Source organism: Bos indicus, chromosome 1 (assembly GCF_029378745.1).
Source record: "Bos indicus isolate NIAB-ARS_2022 breed Sahiwal x Tharparkar chromosome 1, NIAB-ARS_B.indTharparkar_mat_pri_1.0, whole genome shotgun sequence".
Taxonomy (NCBI): domain Eukaryota; kingdom Metazoa; phylum Chordata; class Mammalia; order Artiodactyla; family Bovidae; genus Bos; species Bos indicus.
Window position 1 is genome coordinate 57,606,236 of NC_091760.1, and position 18,858 is coordinate 57,625,093.

General features: G+C 44.3%; 1 protein-coding gene across 1 annotated transcript in view; it reads left to right on the plus strand.

Moving 5' to 3' along the window:
* Positions 1–18,858, plus strand: part of C1H3orf52 (chromosome 1 C3orf52 homolog) — a 41,483-nt gene that overhangs the window by 19,388 nt on the left and 3,237 nt on the right. The window contains exons 3-5 of the mRNA XM_070787682.1: positions 5,739–5,866; positions 13,189–13,259; positions 15,796–16,013. Coding sequence (XP_070643783.1) covers positions 5,739–5,866; positions 13,189–13,259; positions 15,796–16,013 — 417 coding nt within the window. The remainder of the gene's footprint in view (positions 1–5,738; positions 5,867–13,188; positions 13,260–15,795; positions 16,014–18,858) is intronic.

Here is an 18,858-nt window from a genome sequence, read left to right on the forward strand (position 1 = left end):
TTGTGAAGAGTAAAGGTGGTGGGGGTGGGTGGGAGGGGAAGGTTTCATCTCTGTCTCCCTCACTTTCTCTCTAAGTCCTTTCCTGTCTGGATAATTTGAAGAATCAGTTAAGCATCCTCAAGGACTCTGCTTTCTTTACTAATCTATCCCAACCAGGCAGAGGAACGATCCTAGGAACACCTTAACTAGTGAAACCCTTCCTTGGTTTGGGCAAAAATATTTTAAATGTTACAGAATGCAAACTGTGACAAGTAGGTAGATGCTTAGAAATGTGATTGAAAGGTGACCATTTTTAATAGTTTAGAAATGCTTATGTGATGTCTCCCAGCTCTCTTACCAGATCTTGGGAATAAGAACTGCATCTTACAACATCACACAGTCCTGGTAGATAAACAGGTCGCACAGGTTGCTCCCTGGTATAGGGTGACTTTGGGAAAATCCTAGGCAGACAGCAAGGTCCTTGGGAGCAGGAACTTCACAGTCCAGGACCTTGAAATTTCTCTGCATTTTCCCCTGCTTCTCTTTCCCTCATGTATCATATGATCCTCTGCCTTCCTAAGACCAACTTCTTCACCTGTGCTCTCCATAGTGTCCTCTCCAGCTTCTTCCGACCTGTGGACTTCCAGATATTGCACACCCTCTCTAAAAGCATCCTCTTGGGCCTCTTCAAATGTGCTCGTAGTCTCTCCTTCAGAGCAGTCTTCCATCAGCATCTTGCTACTTCATTTAGATATTTTTCTCTGTTTTTTCACCGGCAAACTTCTAGAAAGAGAGATCTGTACTCCTACACCACTGTGTCCATTGGTCCCAAATTCTCTTCCTAAGGTCAACAGCAAGTGTCTGATGATGAAGCCCAGTGGTCTTTCTCCCTCCCCCTCTCTGCCCTGTTTGCAGCTGCCAGGTCTCCCAGCTGTGTTGTACTCTTCCAGACCTTCAGAACTCCCAGGCTTTATTTCTGCTTTTGGCCTCTGTGTTGTGGTTGCAGGAGGCGTATCTTCAGGTTTCTGACTTTTCTCATTTGTTCTTTCCCTTGAGAAGTTTGTTTAGTCCCAAGGCAGCGGCCATCCCCACCTTGGAGATGACTCCAAGAAGTTCATGCACACGTTTTTCCTGAGTTTTAGTCATACTCTTTGCTGGAGTTCTCTACCTGGAAATAACTATCACCCTCTTTATCATTGTTCATCTGAAACTACTATTTGTGGGAATCCCCTTCTTCACCCTTCATATTTTCATGGTGAATCATTAAACTAGGTTTATATCATCCAATTGTGTAACTTTAGGCAAATTCTTCAATGTTCTTGGCCTCAGTTTCCTCATTTGTAAAATATAAGTGATTTCTGAATCTGTGTCTGTAAATGTACCCTGACTCTCCTACTAAACTAGCTCAATTGACCTAAGCAAATTGAGCCTTTTTTCTAAGAATGTCTTCATTTTAAAATGAAAACATGAATATTTAATTCATAAGGTTGACTGGAGGATTACATGAGGTTAAAAACTACAAGTGCATAGCAGGATGTCTGTGTATAACTCTTAATAAAGCAGCTATTATTCTTCTGTTACCCACGCTTGATTCTTTGGAACATTTTTGATTTCTTCTTCTCTCCTATAGCTAGATAATGACTAGGTCTTATCAATCATTCCTAGTGTCTTGATAGTAACTTTCAACATTGACTACCCACCTACTTCTAGGCTTCCTGCTGAATGTGGTGGTTCTTACCTTTACCGTCACCTACAGTGTAGGCATTGGTATTTCTGTTGAGCAAACTGCTTCGGAGATTTAAATGACTTAAGTCACTTGGCTTGTGCCTGGCTGAGGTGGAATTCAAACTAAGTCTGGCTGCCTTTACAGTCAGCTCTGTTTCCACCATCCTGGTCTTTCTCTTCCCTCTCCTCACTGCTGTCGATTGAAATCTTCCTTCCTCTTCTCACTGCTGTCAACTGAAATCTGTCTTTCCTATTCTTGTGTCCAGTGGCTTCTTTACCTCCAATCTCCCCCAGTTCCATTTCATCCCATCACCAACAGATTTTCCCCTGTCTCCTTCCTGGGAGACATTTAACAACTTCCATTATCTCCTGAAGACATCTGGCATTTAAGGCCTCCCTCTCTGGGCTCATTTCTTATATTTCTGTCAAAGAGCTATTTTTGTGTATTTCCAATGTACTTTTGTATGTACTATGATTTTTAAAAGACATTTTCTCTACCTGGAAATACTGCCCAGATTAAATCTCAACAATGGACATGAACTTGGGCAAACTTTGGGAGATGGTGAGGGACAAAGAGGCCTGGCATGCTGCAATCCACAGAGTCACAAAGAGTTGGACACAACTGGGCCACTCTGAACAACAACAGCAATGTACTTTTGTATGTACTATGATTTTTAAAAGACATTTTCTCTACCTGGAAACACTGCCCAGATTAAATCTCATTAATAACATAAAGATTCTGCTGACTGGGTGAGCCTGTTGTGGCTGTTGTTACTATTTTAACAAACACAACTCTTTAGCTAGTTCTTGTACAGAGTCATTATTCAGAAAGTACAAGTTATTACAGTAGAGCTATTATTGGAGACCTCTTTTTGATCTCAGCATTTCTTAATAGAAGGCATCCAAATTGGAAAAGTAAAACTGTCACTGTTTGCAGATGATATGATACTATACTTAGAAAATCCTAAACACAATACCAGAAAACTACTAGAGCTCATTCATAAATTTGGTAAAGTTATTGGATGCAAAATTAATATGCAAAAATCTGTTGCATTTCTATACACTATCAAAGAAAGATCAGCAAGAGAAATTAAGGACACAATCACATTTACTTTCGTACCAAAAAGAATAAAATATCTTGGAATAAACCTACCTAAGGAGGTGAAAGACCCTTACTCTGAAAACTATAAAACGCTGATGAAAGAAATCAAAGAACACACAAACAGATGGAAGGATGTACCGTGTTCTTGGATCAGAAGAATCAATACTGTCAAAGTGACCATACTGTCCAACACAGTCTACAGATTCACTGCAATCCCTATCAAATTACCAATGACATTTTTCACAGAACTAGAACAAAATTTTTTTAAGTTTGTGTGGAAGCAGGAAAGACCCTGAATAGTCAAAGCAACCTTGGGAAAGGAAAAAGGAACTGGAGGAATCAGGCTCCCTGTCTTTCGAAGTTATATTCATCAAAACAGTATTGTACTGGCACAAAAACAGAAATATAGATCAATGGAACAGGATAGAAAGCCAGAAATAAGCCCATGCAATTATGGTCAATTAGCCTATGGCAAAGGAGGCAAGTGTATACAATGGTGAACTTGGCATTTCTTAGTGCCCTTGAGTTCAGCAGTTCTGTGACTCCTGTATCCATTCTCTGGCATCCCTATTCTTTTCTGAGGTAATGGTATCTACTCTGGAAATGCACACGGAGGGTGTAGAGCTCAAAGATACCCAATGCAGCATTATTTATAACTTTGGAAAGCTGAAAATATTAAATTATTTTAGGACAATAATGTAGCCATTAAAATAATCTTTGCAAGGAATTTTGAACACATGGGAAATGCCTTTTGATATGTTTGTAACAGCAACAAAAGAATCAAGCCGATAAGCAATGAGAGCTGCTGCTGCTGCTAAGTCACTTCAGTCGTGTCCGACTCTGTGCGACCCCACAGACGGCAGCCCACCAGGCTCCCCCGTCCCTGGGATTCTCCAGGCAAGAACACTGGAGTGGGTTGCCATTTCCTTCTCCAATGCATGAAAGTGAAAAGTGAAAGGGAAGTCGCTCAGTCGTGTCTGACTCTTAGCGACCCCATGAACTGCAGCCTTCCAGGCTCCTCCGTCCATGGGATTTTCCAGGCAAGAGTACTGGAGTGGGGTGCCATTGCCTTCTCCGAAGCAATGAAGGCAGCAAACAATAAAAAGCAATATACAAATTACCTTTTCATTAAGACCTCAAATATATAAAATATAGGGGGAGACCTTTTGATTAAAGAATTATTAGTAATTTTTTTTTGCTTTGCTGCAGTTTTCTATACTTTGCAAGTTTTCTGCTTTGAGGCCATAAGCCTTTTTTTTTGACTGGTGGTTTGTGGGATCCTAGTTCCCTGACCAGGGATTGAATGCAGGACCATAGCAGTGGAAGTGCCAAGTCTTAACCAGTGGATCACCAGGAAATTCCTGAGGGCATAACTTTTCATTCTCAGACAAAATAACATGATGACTTACAACAAATAATGATGCAGGGATAATTCCCTGTGTTGGGGTCCCCAGGATTATTCCCAGATTCATCGATTTGCTGATAAGACTCATGATACTCAGCATATATTATAAAGGTGATTATGACTTATTACAGCTAAAGGATATAAAGCAAAATATAGAGGAAACCAGGGGCAAACTTGCAAGAATCCTCGCCCAGTGCAGTCACACAGAATGCACTTAATTCCTCCAGCAATGAATTGTGACAACAACATGTGAAGTCTTGTCCACCAAGGAAGCTCATTAGAGATTCAGTTTATATTGGGATTGGTCACATGGGCAGGCTCTGCCTGGCACCTACTAAAACCCCAGACTCCCAGAAGGAAAGGAGAGGCTCGGCATGCTGTTTCTGTAAACAGTTGAGGCACAGCTAGCCACTCTTATCAGGGAACATGGGAATTCTCTGGGAATCCAAGTTCCAGATTCCAGTAAGGGGTCAAACCTTGCACCGGCCTTGCCAAGGCTGGCAGCCTCCGACCTGCTCTGTTAACTCTTCTGCAACTTCCCTTGATCCTTGTGGCTCACGCTTCAGACTTCCCCAGGGAATAAGGACCTGGATTCTCACTTGCCTCATAAACCCAGAATCGATGCCACGGTGGCCTTTGCAAAGTCCAGTAAAGAGACTGATAATGTTATGTTTGAGGCACGGGATTACAGAGAAGCCATGGCCCACAAACACCTGCTTCCTCCCACCCACGCTCTTCTCAGGGTTGGAGAAGTGGTCCCCAAGTGGTGCTGGCAGGGAGCCAGGGCAGCTTAATGAGTGCCAGTGTGCCAGCTTCAAGTTCCTGGCTGCCGACTTTGTTTGTTTTTCCTTTGGCTCTAACTACTTAAAAATCAGTTAGCTCACAGTCCTTGGAACGCAAGCAGCACAGAACTGTTGTCTTAGGAATGTAAGTCCCATGGGCCCTGGGACTCTGAGTGCAGTTTGGGTTCCTTCTACAAACAGAGTGTGTCAACATTCCCCCCGTGGGACATCCTGGAGAGTGATGACTTCATGCTCACTAGCTCAGATTCTAACCCAGGAGCAGGTCTCAATGATGTCATGTCCTCAGCGTGGGTACCAAACCACAGGGGATTCAGGGAAATTCCTTGCTCTGCTCCTGTACCCCATCTCCTGTTGTTTGTTGGCCATCACTAGCACCTGCCTTGACACCAGTGAAAGTAGCTAAGCTGCAAGAGTCAGTTTGACAAAGAAATTCATGTTCTTCCCACCTCTTCCAGCTCCCTTCACCCAGTCTGTGTTCAATGGAATCTGAGCACCCTATGACATCAGATAAAGAAACAAAATTTTATTGTGATGGAAGCAAGCCCCTGTGTTTATTCAACCTACCCGAGAAAAAGAAAGCATTTCTGCTCATACTTGCTTACTGTGATTAGGCTTGATGAATACTCATTGTTCGTTTATTTAAGTATAGCAGCCAATGGGATGAATGTTTATTTTATGCATGTGCTTACTTTTACTTTTTATCCCACCCCCCCATTCTGTTTAGTAACTTATATCGATGAAGATGAAAATGAAATACTTGAATTGTCATCAAATGAAACATTCTTGGTCATGCTAAAGATTCCAGAGGAGTGTGTTTCTGAAGAGGAATTACCTGACATGCTTGAGAAGCGGGTAAGTTACCTTATGTATTGTTACTAAGTTCTTAGCATTAGAGTGTGAATTCTTCTGGAGCAGCTGGGTTAGAGCTAGCCAGTAAGTAGCTTCAAGCTTGGATTCTTTGGATACTGGCAGAAACCAGTGCTTAGAAATAGATTTTCTGTAGCGCAAAGCTGGAAGGAAGAGCCCTGGTCTCCAGCTGAATGTGTCCTGGAGGACAGTATTCTGTTCCTCACTTTGGTCTTAGGTTTGATTCAACCTGAAATTTTATTGAGGGTCTGTGAGGTGCTAGACAACATGCTTAGTGCCAGGGCCACAGAGGCTGTGCCCTCAAAGGGGGCTCAAAGTCCAAGAAGAGGAAGCAATTAAATAGTTATGAGCAGTGTGGTATGTTCCATCACCGAGATATGTACAGTGTGATTTACAGCCACAGAGGAGGGATGGAGGCTTGGAGGGCCTCCTGGAGGAGGCGATACTCAGGATGAGCCTTGAAATGTGAAGTAGGGGTATTCCAGATTAGAGAGCAGAGGACACAAGGGTATCTGCCCAGCAGTGTGCTATGACCTCCACATGCTGTGTAGCGGAAATGCAGAGGTGAGGCTGAACGGAAAGGAAGGGGTCAGATCATGACCTCTGGTTCTTTGGTGAGGTCCTGGAAGATTTTAATCTGCAGGCTGACATGGTCAGTTTCTCATTTTAGTCTTTCTCTGGTGATGGGAAAACATTGGAGGTGGAGTGCTTAGTTAGAAGGTATTGCAATAATCTGGGTGACAAGTGAGGGAGCCTTGAATTAGGGCAATGTCAGGGGAGATAATTGAGGTTCAGGTGAGATTTCAGAGGTCTGTTACCTCAATAGGATTTCATGGCTGGTAGGATGTGGGCTGAGGGAGAGCATGGCTCCAGACTTCTGGTTGGGTGACCACGTGGGTGGATGGTGACATCATTCATGGAGCAGGGAATGCAGGAGAAGGAGCCTCTGTGTGTTATGGGGGCTCTGCAGTAAGACCACAAGGGTTGGTTGGAGCGGCCCTGGTTACCCTGTCAAAGACAGAGTGGTTCACAGTCAGACCCAGGAAAGTTTCTGAGAACTCTACGCATGACCAGCCTGCTGTCTGTCACTCTTGTCCCTATGGTAGATAGGTTGAACGGGGTGAGTTCCCTTTATTTCCTGAAGGGCAGAGTCTTAACCAGTGGATGGCCAGGGAAGTCCCCTCTTCTTCACTTTTTTGATTGAGGGATTTGCATTGGCCGAGGAGAGACCGAGTGAGCCAGGATCCACAGGTGTCACTGTTCCAGACTGGCCTCTGTGTCAGAGGGAGATGGACATCAGGCACTCACAAGCCATCTCTCTGGTCATAGAAGCAGATGTAAGCAGATTCTGCAGGTGTTTTTAGTTCATCGTGGTATAATGGCTGAGGAACAGGGACTAGTGGGTCTCTGGGGCAAGTCCACAGGCCTCTTTGAGTTGGTTCCTACTGTGATAAATGGAAATCACCTCACTTTCCCTGTATACCCACAGATGCATATAAAGAACTTTGTTAAGGCATTTTTAAAAAGTATTATCTGATTTGCAGATGATAAACATAAGGTGCAGTGAGGTGAAGAAACTTCTGCTCTCTGGTTTCCCAACAAATGTTCAGGAAAAAAAAAATGGGGAACTTGGAGATATTACTATCTTACTGTCAGATTGAGAACCCTTTTCTTCCACTTAGGCCAGTTTCCAGGTTTGGAAAGTAAATGGAAATGGATACTGAAACACTGCGCCCTCTGTTTTGCTTTATTGTCTTGCTTTTCTAAGCACAGTTTTCCTGGCTCCTCTCATATCTCAGTGCCAGTTTCCTTCTGTTTGGGTTGGGCCGATAACTCAGCTTAAGCTAGCCCGGTAGCTACTCGGCGTCATAGCTCAGCTTACCTGCTCGATGCCAGAGTCAGCGCTGGCCCCTCTGATAATGCAGGGGACGTATCCTCTTCCTCTGGAAGATTTTTTTTTCTTTTTTTAACATTATCACTTTAAAAAAATTGAGATATAGTTGATACACACAGTATTATATGTTTCAGGTGTATGACATAGTGATTCACAATTTTTAAGGTCACATTCCACTTATAGTTGCTAAAGAATATTGGCTATATTCCCTGTGTTATATAATATATCCTTATCGCCTGTTTATTTTATATATAGTAGTTTGTACTGCTTAAGCCCCTACCCGCATCTTGCCCCTCCCCCTTCTCGCTCTCCCCTGATAACCGCTAGTTTGTTCTCTGCATCTGTGAGTCTGTTTCTTTTTTGTTGTTATATTTACTCATTTCTTTTATTTTTTAGATCCCACATATAATTGATATCATGCAGTATTTGTCGTTCTCTGACTTATTTCACTTAGTGCAATACCCTCCAAGTCCATCCATGTTGTTGCAAATGGCAGAATTTCATTCTTTTTAATGGTTGAGTAGTTTTCCATTGCCTACATATACCACATCTTCTTTGTCCATTCATCTGTTGATGGAGTCTTAGGTTGTGCCCATATCTTGGCTATAGTAAATTGTGTGTGTGCGCGTTCAATTGTATTTGACTCTTTGTGACCCCATGGACTGTAGCCCATCAGGCTTCTCTGTCTGTGGAATTTTCCAGGCAAGAATACTGGAGTGGGTTGTCATTTCCTTTTCTGGGAGATCTTCCCACCTAGGGATTGAAGCCCTGTCTCCTGAGTCTCCTGCATTGGCAGGTGGATTCTTAACCATTGGATCACCTGGAAAGCCCCATTATAAATAATGGAAACTGGTTTCTGATGAGCCACTGTGCCTGACTCTGGTGATCAGCTCACTTGCGCTCAAAGCTCCGTTTGCATTCAGCCTCACTGGCACAATTTGGGAAACACCAGAGCAAGGGGTGAGGAGCGCCTCTTTTCACTTTTTTGATCCCAAAGTAGCGTGGTTGACAGCTCCTAAATATGTAAATATTTCCTAATCATAGTAGGTGATGGTGCCACAAACAAAAATGTTAGAGTGGACACTGAAATTGACCTAGTATACCACTCCATCTCTTAACATGAAATTTTAAAACTTTTTCTGAGTATCAGTGTGCAAAAAAACACAGTGCTTAGGCACCTAAGAATTAATGAAAGGAAGAAGGAGAGGGAGGGAACAAAGAAGGAAGGACAGACATAATTTCTGACAAATGAAGCTCAGTCTAAAAGGAAGAGAGGGATAACCAGGTGGAGTTTGATGTATGACGCAGGGCACCCAAAGCTGGTGCTCTGTGACAACCTGGAGGGATAGGGTGGGGATGGAGGTGGGTGGGAGCTTCAGGATGACCAGGACACGTGTATACCTATGGCCAATTCATATTGATGTTTGGCAAAAACCATCATGATATTGTAAAGTAATTATCCTGCAATTGAAATTAAAAAAATAAAAGGAAGAGAGGGATATTGTTGTTGTTATTGTTGTTATTTTTAGCTCTTGAGAAAAAATGCCCTCTCTAGCATCCTCATCCTCCTCCCTGTTCTGAGCAGTCCTGGGACTGCTCCAACCTCCGGGTTTTCTAAATGACTTTTGGCCTGTTGGCAACTTTCTCTGGGGCTCAAAAACTCTAAGATGGCCCAGTCATTTTCCCCACAGAGTTCTTGACACTTTTTATGCTGCTTTCATCCTTGTACTGGAGACACTGTCCTCCTCGCTCCATCTCCACTGGGTTGTGTGGTAAAACGTGAGGACGCTGGGCTTAGTGTCTAACATCCAGGACTAGATTCCTTACTAGCAGAGTGATCTAGGGCATGTTTTGCAACCTTCCTAAATGCCTAGAATTTTTTTTTTTTAATCAGCACAAAGGGAACAGAGAGCAGAGATAGCAGTGCCTCTTATGTCAGTTTCTTATGCAGACGACAGCCATAGTGACAGGGAAGTGCTCTCAACCCCTCCGCTCTGCCTCAGAGAAATTGGATTGTCACCAGTGACTGTAGTGGGAGCAAACAACGGATGCAGCCTCCTTGAGATTCTGCTGAGGGTGGGGGGGAGACGACCGGCAGGTTTTCCTTGGGGGTAGTTCTGCTGTTTGCTGCAGAATAAAGCAGTGAGGCGACAAGCCATGATGGGTGCAGCTGGGCACACCGAGCTCAGCACAGAGGAACCATGGGGGTGAAATTTCCAGAATGACGTTAAGGCTGAGGCTTCAGGCCGGCAGGAGTGGATCTAGCTACAGTCTTGCTTCCAGCCTCAGAGCTGGATTCGTGCTGGGGGTGTACCCAGATCCCAGCACTGTCCTGCCTGCTAAGAACAAGGCATTTAAACTTCAAAGTAATACTTTTGAAGAGATGCAATGTAAATATGTTCAGCCACAAGTTCTGGGATACTATAGGTTAGGTTTTACATCTCTGAAACATGATGGAAAGACTAATCAAAGAGTGGGAGAAGATATCTGTGACATAAAACCAACAGCTAGTATCCAGAGTGTAAATCAGTTTGGGTAAGAAAAATGCAGCCCGAGAGAAAGAACACTAACAGACAATTCAAAGGTGAGAAATCCCACAGAGTTAAGGATTTTCATCAGACATCCTTCCATCTTTTCATGAAAAGATGCTCAACCTCACTAGAACGCAATATGACAGTGTGAAACACAATGAAAGCTCATCAGATTGGCAAAAATTGAAAAATATGGTAACCTTAAATGCTGGCAAGGCTGTGGGCAATAGGGCACTTGTGCATTGCTGGGAGGCAGTGAAATGGAGTGCAATTCAGAAAGAGTTAAGGTAGAGATGTGCTAACTCTTAGACCCAAGTCCACCTCTTGGTATATGGCCTAGGAAATCTCATACCTGTATGAGAAGAGAGGCTTAGGGATGTTCAAGCAGATCACCTCAGCACAGTCGTGGCAGGAGACAGTCGGAAACAAAGCACATGGCCACCAGGATGGGGAGAGAGGGGGTGAAGCTGTCACTTCACGGAATCTCTGCAGAGTTAGGAGTCAGACTGAATGACCTCCATCTAGATGTACATTGTGTTGTTTAGTTGCTCGGTTCAGTTCAGTTCAGTTTAGTCGCTCAGTCGTGTCTGACTCTTTGCAACCCCATAAATTGCAGCATGCCAGGCCTCCCTGTCCATCACCATCTCCCGGAGTTCACTCAGACTCATGTCCATTGAGTCGGTGATGCCATCCAGCCATCTCATCCTCTGTCGTCCCCTTCTCCTCCTGCCCCCAATCCCTCCCAGCATCAGAGTCTTTTCCAATGAGTCAACTTTTCACATGAGGTGGCCAAAGTACTGGAGTTTCAGTTTTAGCATCATTCCTTCCAGAGACCACCCAGGGCTAGAGTCTTCTCCAACACCACAGTTCAAAAGCATTAATTCTTCGGTGCCCGGCTTTCTTCACAGTCCAAATCTCACATCCATACATGACCACTGGAAAAACCATAGCCTTGACTAGACGGACCTTTGTTTTCAAAGTAATGTCTCTACTTTTGAATACACTATCTAAGTTGGTCATAACTTTCCTTTCAAGGAGTAAGTGTCTTTTAATTTCATGGCTGCAGTCACCATCTGCAGTGATTTTGGAGCCCCAAAACATACAGTCTGACACTGTCTCCAGTGTTTCCCCATCTATTTCCCATGAAGTGATGGGACCAGATGCCATGATCTTCATTTTCTGAATGTTGAGCTTTAAGCCAACTTTTTCACTCTCCTCTTTCACTTTCATCAAGAGGCTTTTTAGTTCCTCAGTTGTGTTCAACTCTTTGCCACCCCGCAGACTGCAGCACGCCAGGCTTCTCTGTCTTTCAGTATCTCCTGGAGCTTGCTCAAACTCATGTCCATTGGGTCGGTGATGCCATCCAACCATCTCGTCCTGTGTCATCCCCTTCTCCTCCTGCCTTCAATCTTTCCCAGCATCAGGGTCTTTTCTTTTTCAGTGAGTTGGCTCTTCAAATCAGATGGCCAAAGTACTGGAGCTTCAGCTTCAGCATCAGTCCTGTCAGTGTATATTCAGAGTTGATTTCCTTTAGGATTGACTGTTTGATCTCCTTGCTCTCCAAGGGACCATTGTGGGTAAACTGCAAACGTGATTTGAGTGAAAAAAGTCAGAGAAGGTGTAGAAGGTGTGCATTTTATTCATGTATTTGGATAAAAACATGCATTGAATTTATATATGTATTTCTAAAAAGATCAAGTCTTTGGGGACTTCCCTGGCAGTTCAGTGGTTAAGACTACACTTCCAATGCAGGGGGCATGGGTTCTATTCCTGGTTGGAAAACTAAGATCCAGCATGCTGTGTGGAGCAGCCAAAAAAAAAAAAAAATTATGTATAGTTATGATTACACAAGGGAATGTTACATTCATAAAAACATGAGCGGAAAAGATACATGACAGCTTCAGGACAGTGGTTAGTAGTGGGCAGGGAGAGAGGACAGTGGAATAGTGTGTGAGAATAACTTTAGCTGTGCTGTGTTTCTTCAGGTAAAGGGCTCAGCTACATATGGTAAAATGTGAAGGCATGAAATGTGGGTAGTGGGAACACAGGTGTCCTTATTTTTTATGGTTGCAACACTTGATGGCTAAAATAAGGACTTTGTGTCTTTGCAATTGTACCACTCATTTGGTTGCATTATCCAGAAACCGCATGGCTGTGTCTCCTTGGAGTGAAGTTCCAGGGAAAGGACAGAAGAGGCCTTCCTTTGTCTGGTGATATGCAGGCCCTTGAGTTGCCTGTTCTCAGTCTTCTCAGCCCCTTAGAGATTCTCTCCTTCCCGTGGTGCTTGGGTCTGTGTGGGCTCAGGCTGTTGACCAGTCAGACCACAAGTCACAGCTCAACGTGCAAGAGATGCTGAAAATCCCAGCCTGATCACCTGGTCCTTACAACTGCTGCTGCTGCTGCTAAGTCACTTCAGTCGTGTCCGACTCTGTGCGACCCCACAGACGGCAGCCCACCAGGCTCTGCCATCCCTGGGATTCTCCAGGCAAGAACACTGGAGTGGGTTGCCATTTCCTTCTCCAATGCATGAAAGTGAAAAGTGAAAGTGAAGCCGCTCAGTCGTGTCAGACCCTCAGTGACCCCATGGACTGCAGCCTTCCAGGCTCCTCCCTCCATAAGGATTTTCCAGGCAAGAGTACTGGAGTGGGGTGCCATTGCCTTCTCCGCCTTACAAATGAGGTCCCTTTAAATGAGTGCCAACTTGAATTTAGATTGGTGTGGGGCCCACCCTCTTCCTCTTTCTTCACCCAGAGCCTCTTGGTAAGTTCATTCCTCCCTAGGGTGGAATTTCCATCACCTAGGAGTGGTTTTGCTTTGTCAGGTGATATGCAGTGTGATCTGGCTGTGTTGTGTGGTTGTTAACTTGTCCCTGTTTGTTTTAGGTTACACACGTGTACAGTGATTCACCAGCTCTGAACCGCTATTTCACTTCAGTTGAAGTCATGGACTTCAGGTAAGAATGTAAAGTATTACAGTCTCTCTCTGAAGGTGGACAGTCATCATGAATTACCCAAAAGGACTCCCTAACCCCAAAGCATGAAGTTCAGTTCAGTTCAGTTCAGTCGCTCAGTCATGTCCGACTGTTTGCGACACCATGAACCGCAGCACACCAGGCCTCCCTGTCCATCATCAACTCCTGGAGTCCACCCAAATCCATGTCCGTTGAGTCAGTGATGCCATCCAACCATCTCATCCTCTGTCATCCCCTTCTCCTGCCCTCAATCTTTCCCAGCATCAGGGTCTTTTCAAATGAGTCAGCTCTTCACATGAGGTGGCCAAAGTACTGGAGTTTCAGCTTCAACATCAGTCCTTCCAGTGAACACCCAGGACTGATCTTTAGGATGGACTGGTTGGATCTCCTTGCAGTCCAAGGGACTCTCCAGAGGCTTCTCCAACACCACAGTTCAAAAGCATCAATTCTTTGGCGCTCAGCCTTCTTCACAGTCCAACTCTCACATCCATACATGACCACTGGAAAAACCATAGCCTTGACTAGATGGACCTTTGTTGGGAAAGTAATGTCTCTGCTTTTGAATATGCTATCTAGGTTGGTCATAACTTTCCTTCCAAGGAGTAAGCGTCTTTTAATTTCATGGCTGCAGTCACCATCTGCAGTGATTTTGGAGCCCAGAAAAATGAAGTCAGCCACTGTATCCACTGTTTCCCCATCTTTTTGCCATGAAGTGATGGGACTGGATGCCATGATCTTAGTTTTATGAATGTTGAACTTTAAGCCAACTTTTTCACCCTCCTCCTTCACCTTCATCAAGAGGCTCTTTAGTTCTTCTTCACTTTCTGCCATAAGAGTGATGTCATCTGCATATCTGAGGTTATTGATATTTCTCCTGGCAATCTTGATTCCAGCTTGTGCTTCCTCCAGCCCAGCATTTCTCATGATGTACTCTGCATATAAGTTAAATAAACAGGGTGACAATATACAGCCTTGACGTACTCCTTTTCCTATTTGGAACATGGACCACAGCCTTGTCTAACTCAATGAAGCTATGAGCCTTGCCGGGTAGGGCCACCCAAGACGGATGGATCATGGTGGAGAGTTCTGACAAAATGTGGTCTGCTGGAAAAGGGAATGGCAAACCACTTCAGTAGTCTTGCCTTGAGAACCCCACAAACAGCATGAAAAGGCAAAAAGATAGGACACTGAAAGATGAACTCCCCAGGTCAGTAGGTGCCCAATATGCTATTGGAGATCAGTGGAAAAATAACTCCAGAAAGAATGAAGAGACGGAGCCAAAGCAAAAACAATACCCAGTTGTGGATGTGACTGGTGATAGAAGCAAGGTCTGATGCTGTAAAGAGCAATATTGCATAGGAACCTGGAATGTTAGTTCCATGAATCAAGGCAAATTGGAAGTGGTCAAACAGGAGATGGCAAGAGTGAACATGGACATTTTAGGAATCAGTGAACTAAGATGGACTGGAATGGGTGAATTTAACTCAGATGACCATTATATCTACTACTGTGGGCAAGAATCCCTTTAGAAGAAATGGAGTAGCCATCATAGTCAACAAAAGAGTCCGAAACGCAGTACTTGAATGTGATCTCAAAAACGACAGAATGATCTCTGTTCGTTTGGGCTATGTGATCTCTGGCCACTAGAGGGAGCTCTTTGCCAGTCGTTGGCAGGGACAATGTTCTGATTCATTACTGGGACTGGCTTGACTGCAAAACTTACCCTTGGGTGAGAGTCTCACATGAGACCACTCTTAAATATTTTATTGCTACCTCTTAAACTAGGCCTTTAAAAAAAAAATCTGGCCTTCTTGAACCAAAGGATAATTGTGAGAATTCTAAATGGGGAGGTAGCATTTAACAAGCTGTGTAGACCATTGATTAGCTGAGGATAGCCGTATGATTATTTTTCTTTTAGAAGTAGGAGAATATGTTCTAGAAAGAGAAAAACTCCCTCTCCTAGGTCCCCTTACTGAGAATTGCAAAACTGTGGGAAGTAGAAACAGGACAGAAACAGTTTCTCACTTTGGGGACAAAACAGGGAGGTAAGATATGCTGCAGGTACCCAGTGCCATCTGGGGAGTTTAGGATTGTGTATCCTGCCAACGCAGGGAGCTCTGGGCCCTACTTGGGCCATTTTATAGGTTAAGTGATGAACTGGTTAAACTGGATAGCTTTGACAAGCACCTGTGGGAGAAGGGAGACCAGGGAGACAAGGGCTGCCTTGGCCTGCCTCTAAGCAAAGCGTGGTGTTAGGCAGCTCTTGGAGCCTCTCCTGCATGGCCTCTCATGGCAGGCTTCTCTGGGTTGGGTTTTAGGTGAAAGGAGGAGGTTTGGATAACTGCAATTTTGTATGATAGGTGCATTGACAAGGGCTCTTCTAGGGTAGTACACTCTTTGTTTTTTTATACTGGGAGAGCATGTAGAACTCAAAAGATGTTTTTGCTAAAATCAATTTCCTGAGTTGCAGTGTGGTTCTGTTGATATGTTTATTGTCTCTGTTTGGTTTGCCTTTCAGTGGTGAAAACGCCACAATAATCTTCCGCCTGCACTTCAGGGTTCCTCCTGAAGATGACAGTTTTATGAAGTATGTGATGAGTGAGGAGTTCGTGCTGGGTGTTTTGCAGCAGGATTTCCATGATCAGAACATGGCTGGTTGTGAAACTCTGGGGCTTGATCCAGGATCCCTCTGCTCCTATGATAAGTTGAGCACGTCCGGAAGGCAGAGCTGTGACGGTAAACGGGGGAACCAGGTGGGGCAGACAGCTTGCTTTGATTTCTGAGCAGGCGATCTTCCATGTCCGTGGAGGTCACCCAGTCCCTACCCTTTGTGAGCAGATAGAGAAGCTGGGAAAAAAAGTCATGGAAGCAAACTATAAAAATGAGGGTTGCTGCATGTTTCCTCGCTGTGGTTCACCCACATTCAAAGCTCTGAATCCCACGTCACAATATCATTAGACACCTTCATGGAAACGCCATGGTCTCACCGGAGAAGCAAGTACTGAAGAATTGGAAGTAAATGGTATATTAAATTGTTGAAAGATGGTTCAATCTGGAGAATATCTTTTTCTGTTGAAGGCCACTAGTCTAAGATATTAACAGAGGGACATAAAAAGGCAAGCTTGTCTCTTTCTTAGAAGATTATAAGCAAGATGTGCATCGACGTTTAAGAATGGAATGAGGAAGTGGACGTTATTTAATAAGCATAGATGAGACCCCACTTGTCAGAATCTGAGAACACTATACAAAACCTATCAGGAAGGAAGGTGGGAGTTGAGATTACTGCTAGCCTCCGAGACCTCCTCCCTGTGGTCTGCACTGTTGACCTTACTTTCCATTCTTGTTTTCCACTTCTGATTGCTCACTTGGATGGGTTTTGGATCTTGGTTAGTCCATAATGCTAATGATTTTGGATGGTTCCTAATCCACAATCCATCAGAAGCACTCTGTACATCAGCATTGGTAAATCCTAGTTGAATGAATGAAAAAGGCAGTCACGAAGGAGATGTGGTGAGCAGCAGGCATGGGGCCAGCTGCCAAGGGTCAGAAGAGTGGAACAGATTATAGAGCACACACATCCCCACGCCGTGTGAGAAGAGGTGTTTACTGTGATGACACTCGATTCTTGGGGACGAGAGGTGGAAGTGGACTAACCTTGGCCTGGGAGGGCGGAGAGTTATATAAAGCAGCTCTCAAAGCATTCTTTTCCCCAAATGAATAAAAGGAATGACATTCAGAGGGCCAGCTTCTAGCTCACTGGGAAAGTTGCAGAGTGAAGAGTTTCCTCACTGAGCATCTGAATAGATGGAGTGTGTCTGTGGGCCAGACCAGTAGCATATTGTGTGGAGTGAAAAGGTTCTGCCTCCTCCACAGGAATTCTAAAAAGAAAGAAGGAAGGAAAGAAAGGAGGGAGAGAAGGAGGGAGGAAGAAAGGATCCTTCAGCCCCGTCCTGTGTACAGCTGAAAGAGAGAAGAGGCCCTCTGGCTTGCTGTGTGGTGACTGGCCTGGACTCTCTGAGCCTCCTCTCTGAAACTGTGGTTCCCAGCTCTTTCCAAATGGAGATGAAGGATTAGGAGGAGGGTGAGAAAGAGTTGAGGAGGATTATGAAGCTGGGAAGTCCACACAGAGTATGACAAACAGCAGGTTGCTTGTGAGGCCTGACGGACCTGGAGCTGAGCCTCAGACTCTGCGTGGCCCCCAGGATACACCCGTGAGCAACAGCATTTCTGCTTCTCAAGGAGACTGCACTCTTTCTCTCGGGCATTTCTCCTGGGCAGGGGGGGTCTCTATGACCCCACACCCTCTTTGCAGAGCCTGGACGGTGTTTGATATTTTTAGGAGTGTGAGTGTCAGTTTCCTCTCAAATAGAAGGGAAGACAGTGACCATTTGGGAAGCAAGCAAGGACAAAGAGAGTCTAGAGGGCAGGGAGGCAGAGGGGCAACTCAGGGCAAATCCAGAGGGAGGGCGGAGAGGGGTGGCAGGAACCAGAGGGGCCCCAGGAGGGACCAGCAGGGCCTGGGGTTCTGGGGCCGGCCCCCACGTTCCCAGGCACTGTGGGCTTGGCAGGGTAGCCCCTTCTGCGATGAGCTAGGCAGCTGGTTTCCCACAAAGATCATGTTCTAATTCTTCAAAGAGCAAAGCTTCTTTTTTTTTTTGGCCATTAAAAAAAATTATTGGAGTATAGTCAGTTTACAATGTTGTGCTAATTTCTGCTGTATAGTGACATAGTTATACCTGTATCTATCTGTCAAAGAGTCGGACATGACTGAGCGACTAAGCACAGCACATATCTATTTATATGCATATGTTCTCTTTCAGATTCTTTTCCATGTGGTTTATCATAGGATATTGAATAGAGTTCCCTGTGTTATACAGTAAGACCTTGTTCTTTATCCATTCTCTATATTATAGTTTGTATCCACTAACCCCGAACTCCTGATCCATCACTCCACCAGCCTTTCTCCCGCTTGGCAGCCACAAGTCTGTTCTACAAAAGGCAGAGTGGATTTTAAAATTGCTTGGTTCAAATGCCCCTTAGAGAATTTGGAGATAGCCGTGTAATGTCTCCCTGGAAAAAATGCACACACTCTTCACCCCGGACAGAATTTTACAATTTCAGGGATTCCAAGGATTCCCTGGGGCCAGTCTGCAGTTCCTTGGAATTTCCAACGTGTGTGCTAGAGAACCTGAACCTTAAATTAGCTTGTAATTTGGATCCCTAAGGGATTGTTTGTGTATTTTTCATTCTCTAATTGGGGAATATGACTGCTTGACCTAACTGCAAGCATTTTGATGCCTTCTACAAAGAAAAACTTCCTTTAATATTATAGTCATAAGGGAATTTTTAAATTTATATTTTCTTGCAGTGTTAATTGAGATATAATTAACAAATAAGACAGTGTAAGTTTAAGGGTTACAGAATAGTGACCCAACCTGTATATCGTGAAATGATTGCCATAATAAGTGTGGTTAACGTCCATCGCCATCATCTTGTAAGTTACAAAACTATTTTTCCCCTTGTGAGAACTTGTTCCCAGGACTGATTTATAACAGGAAGTTTGTGTTTTTTGACCACCTTC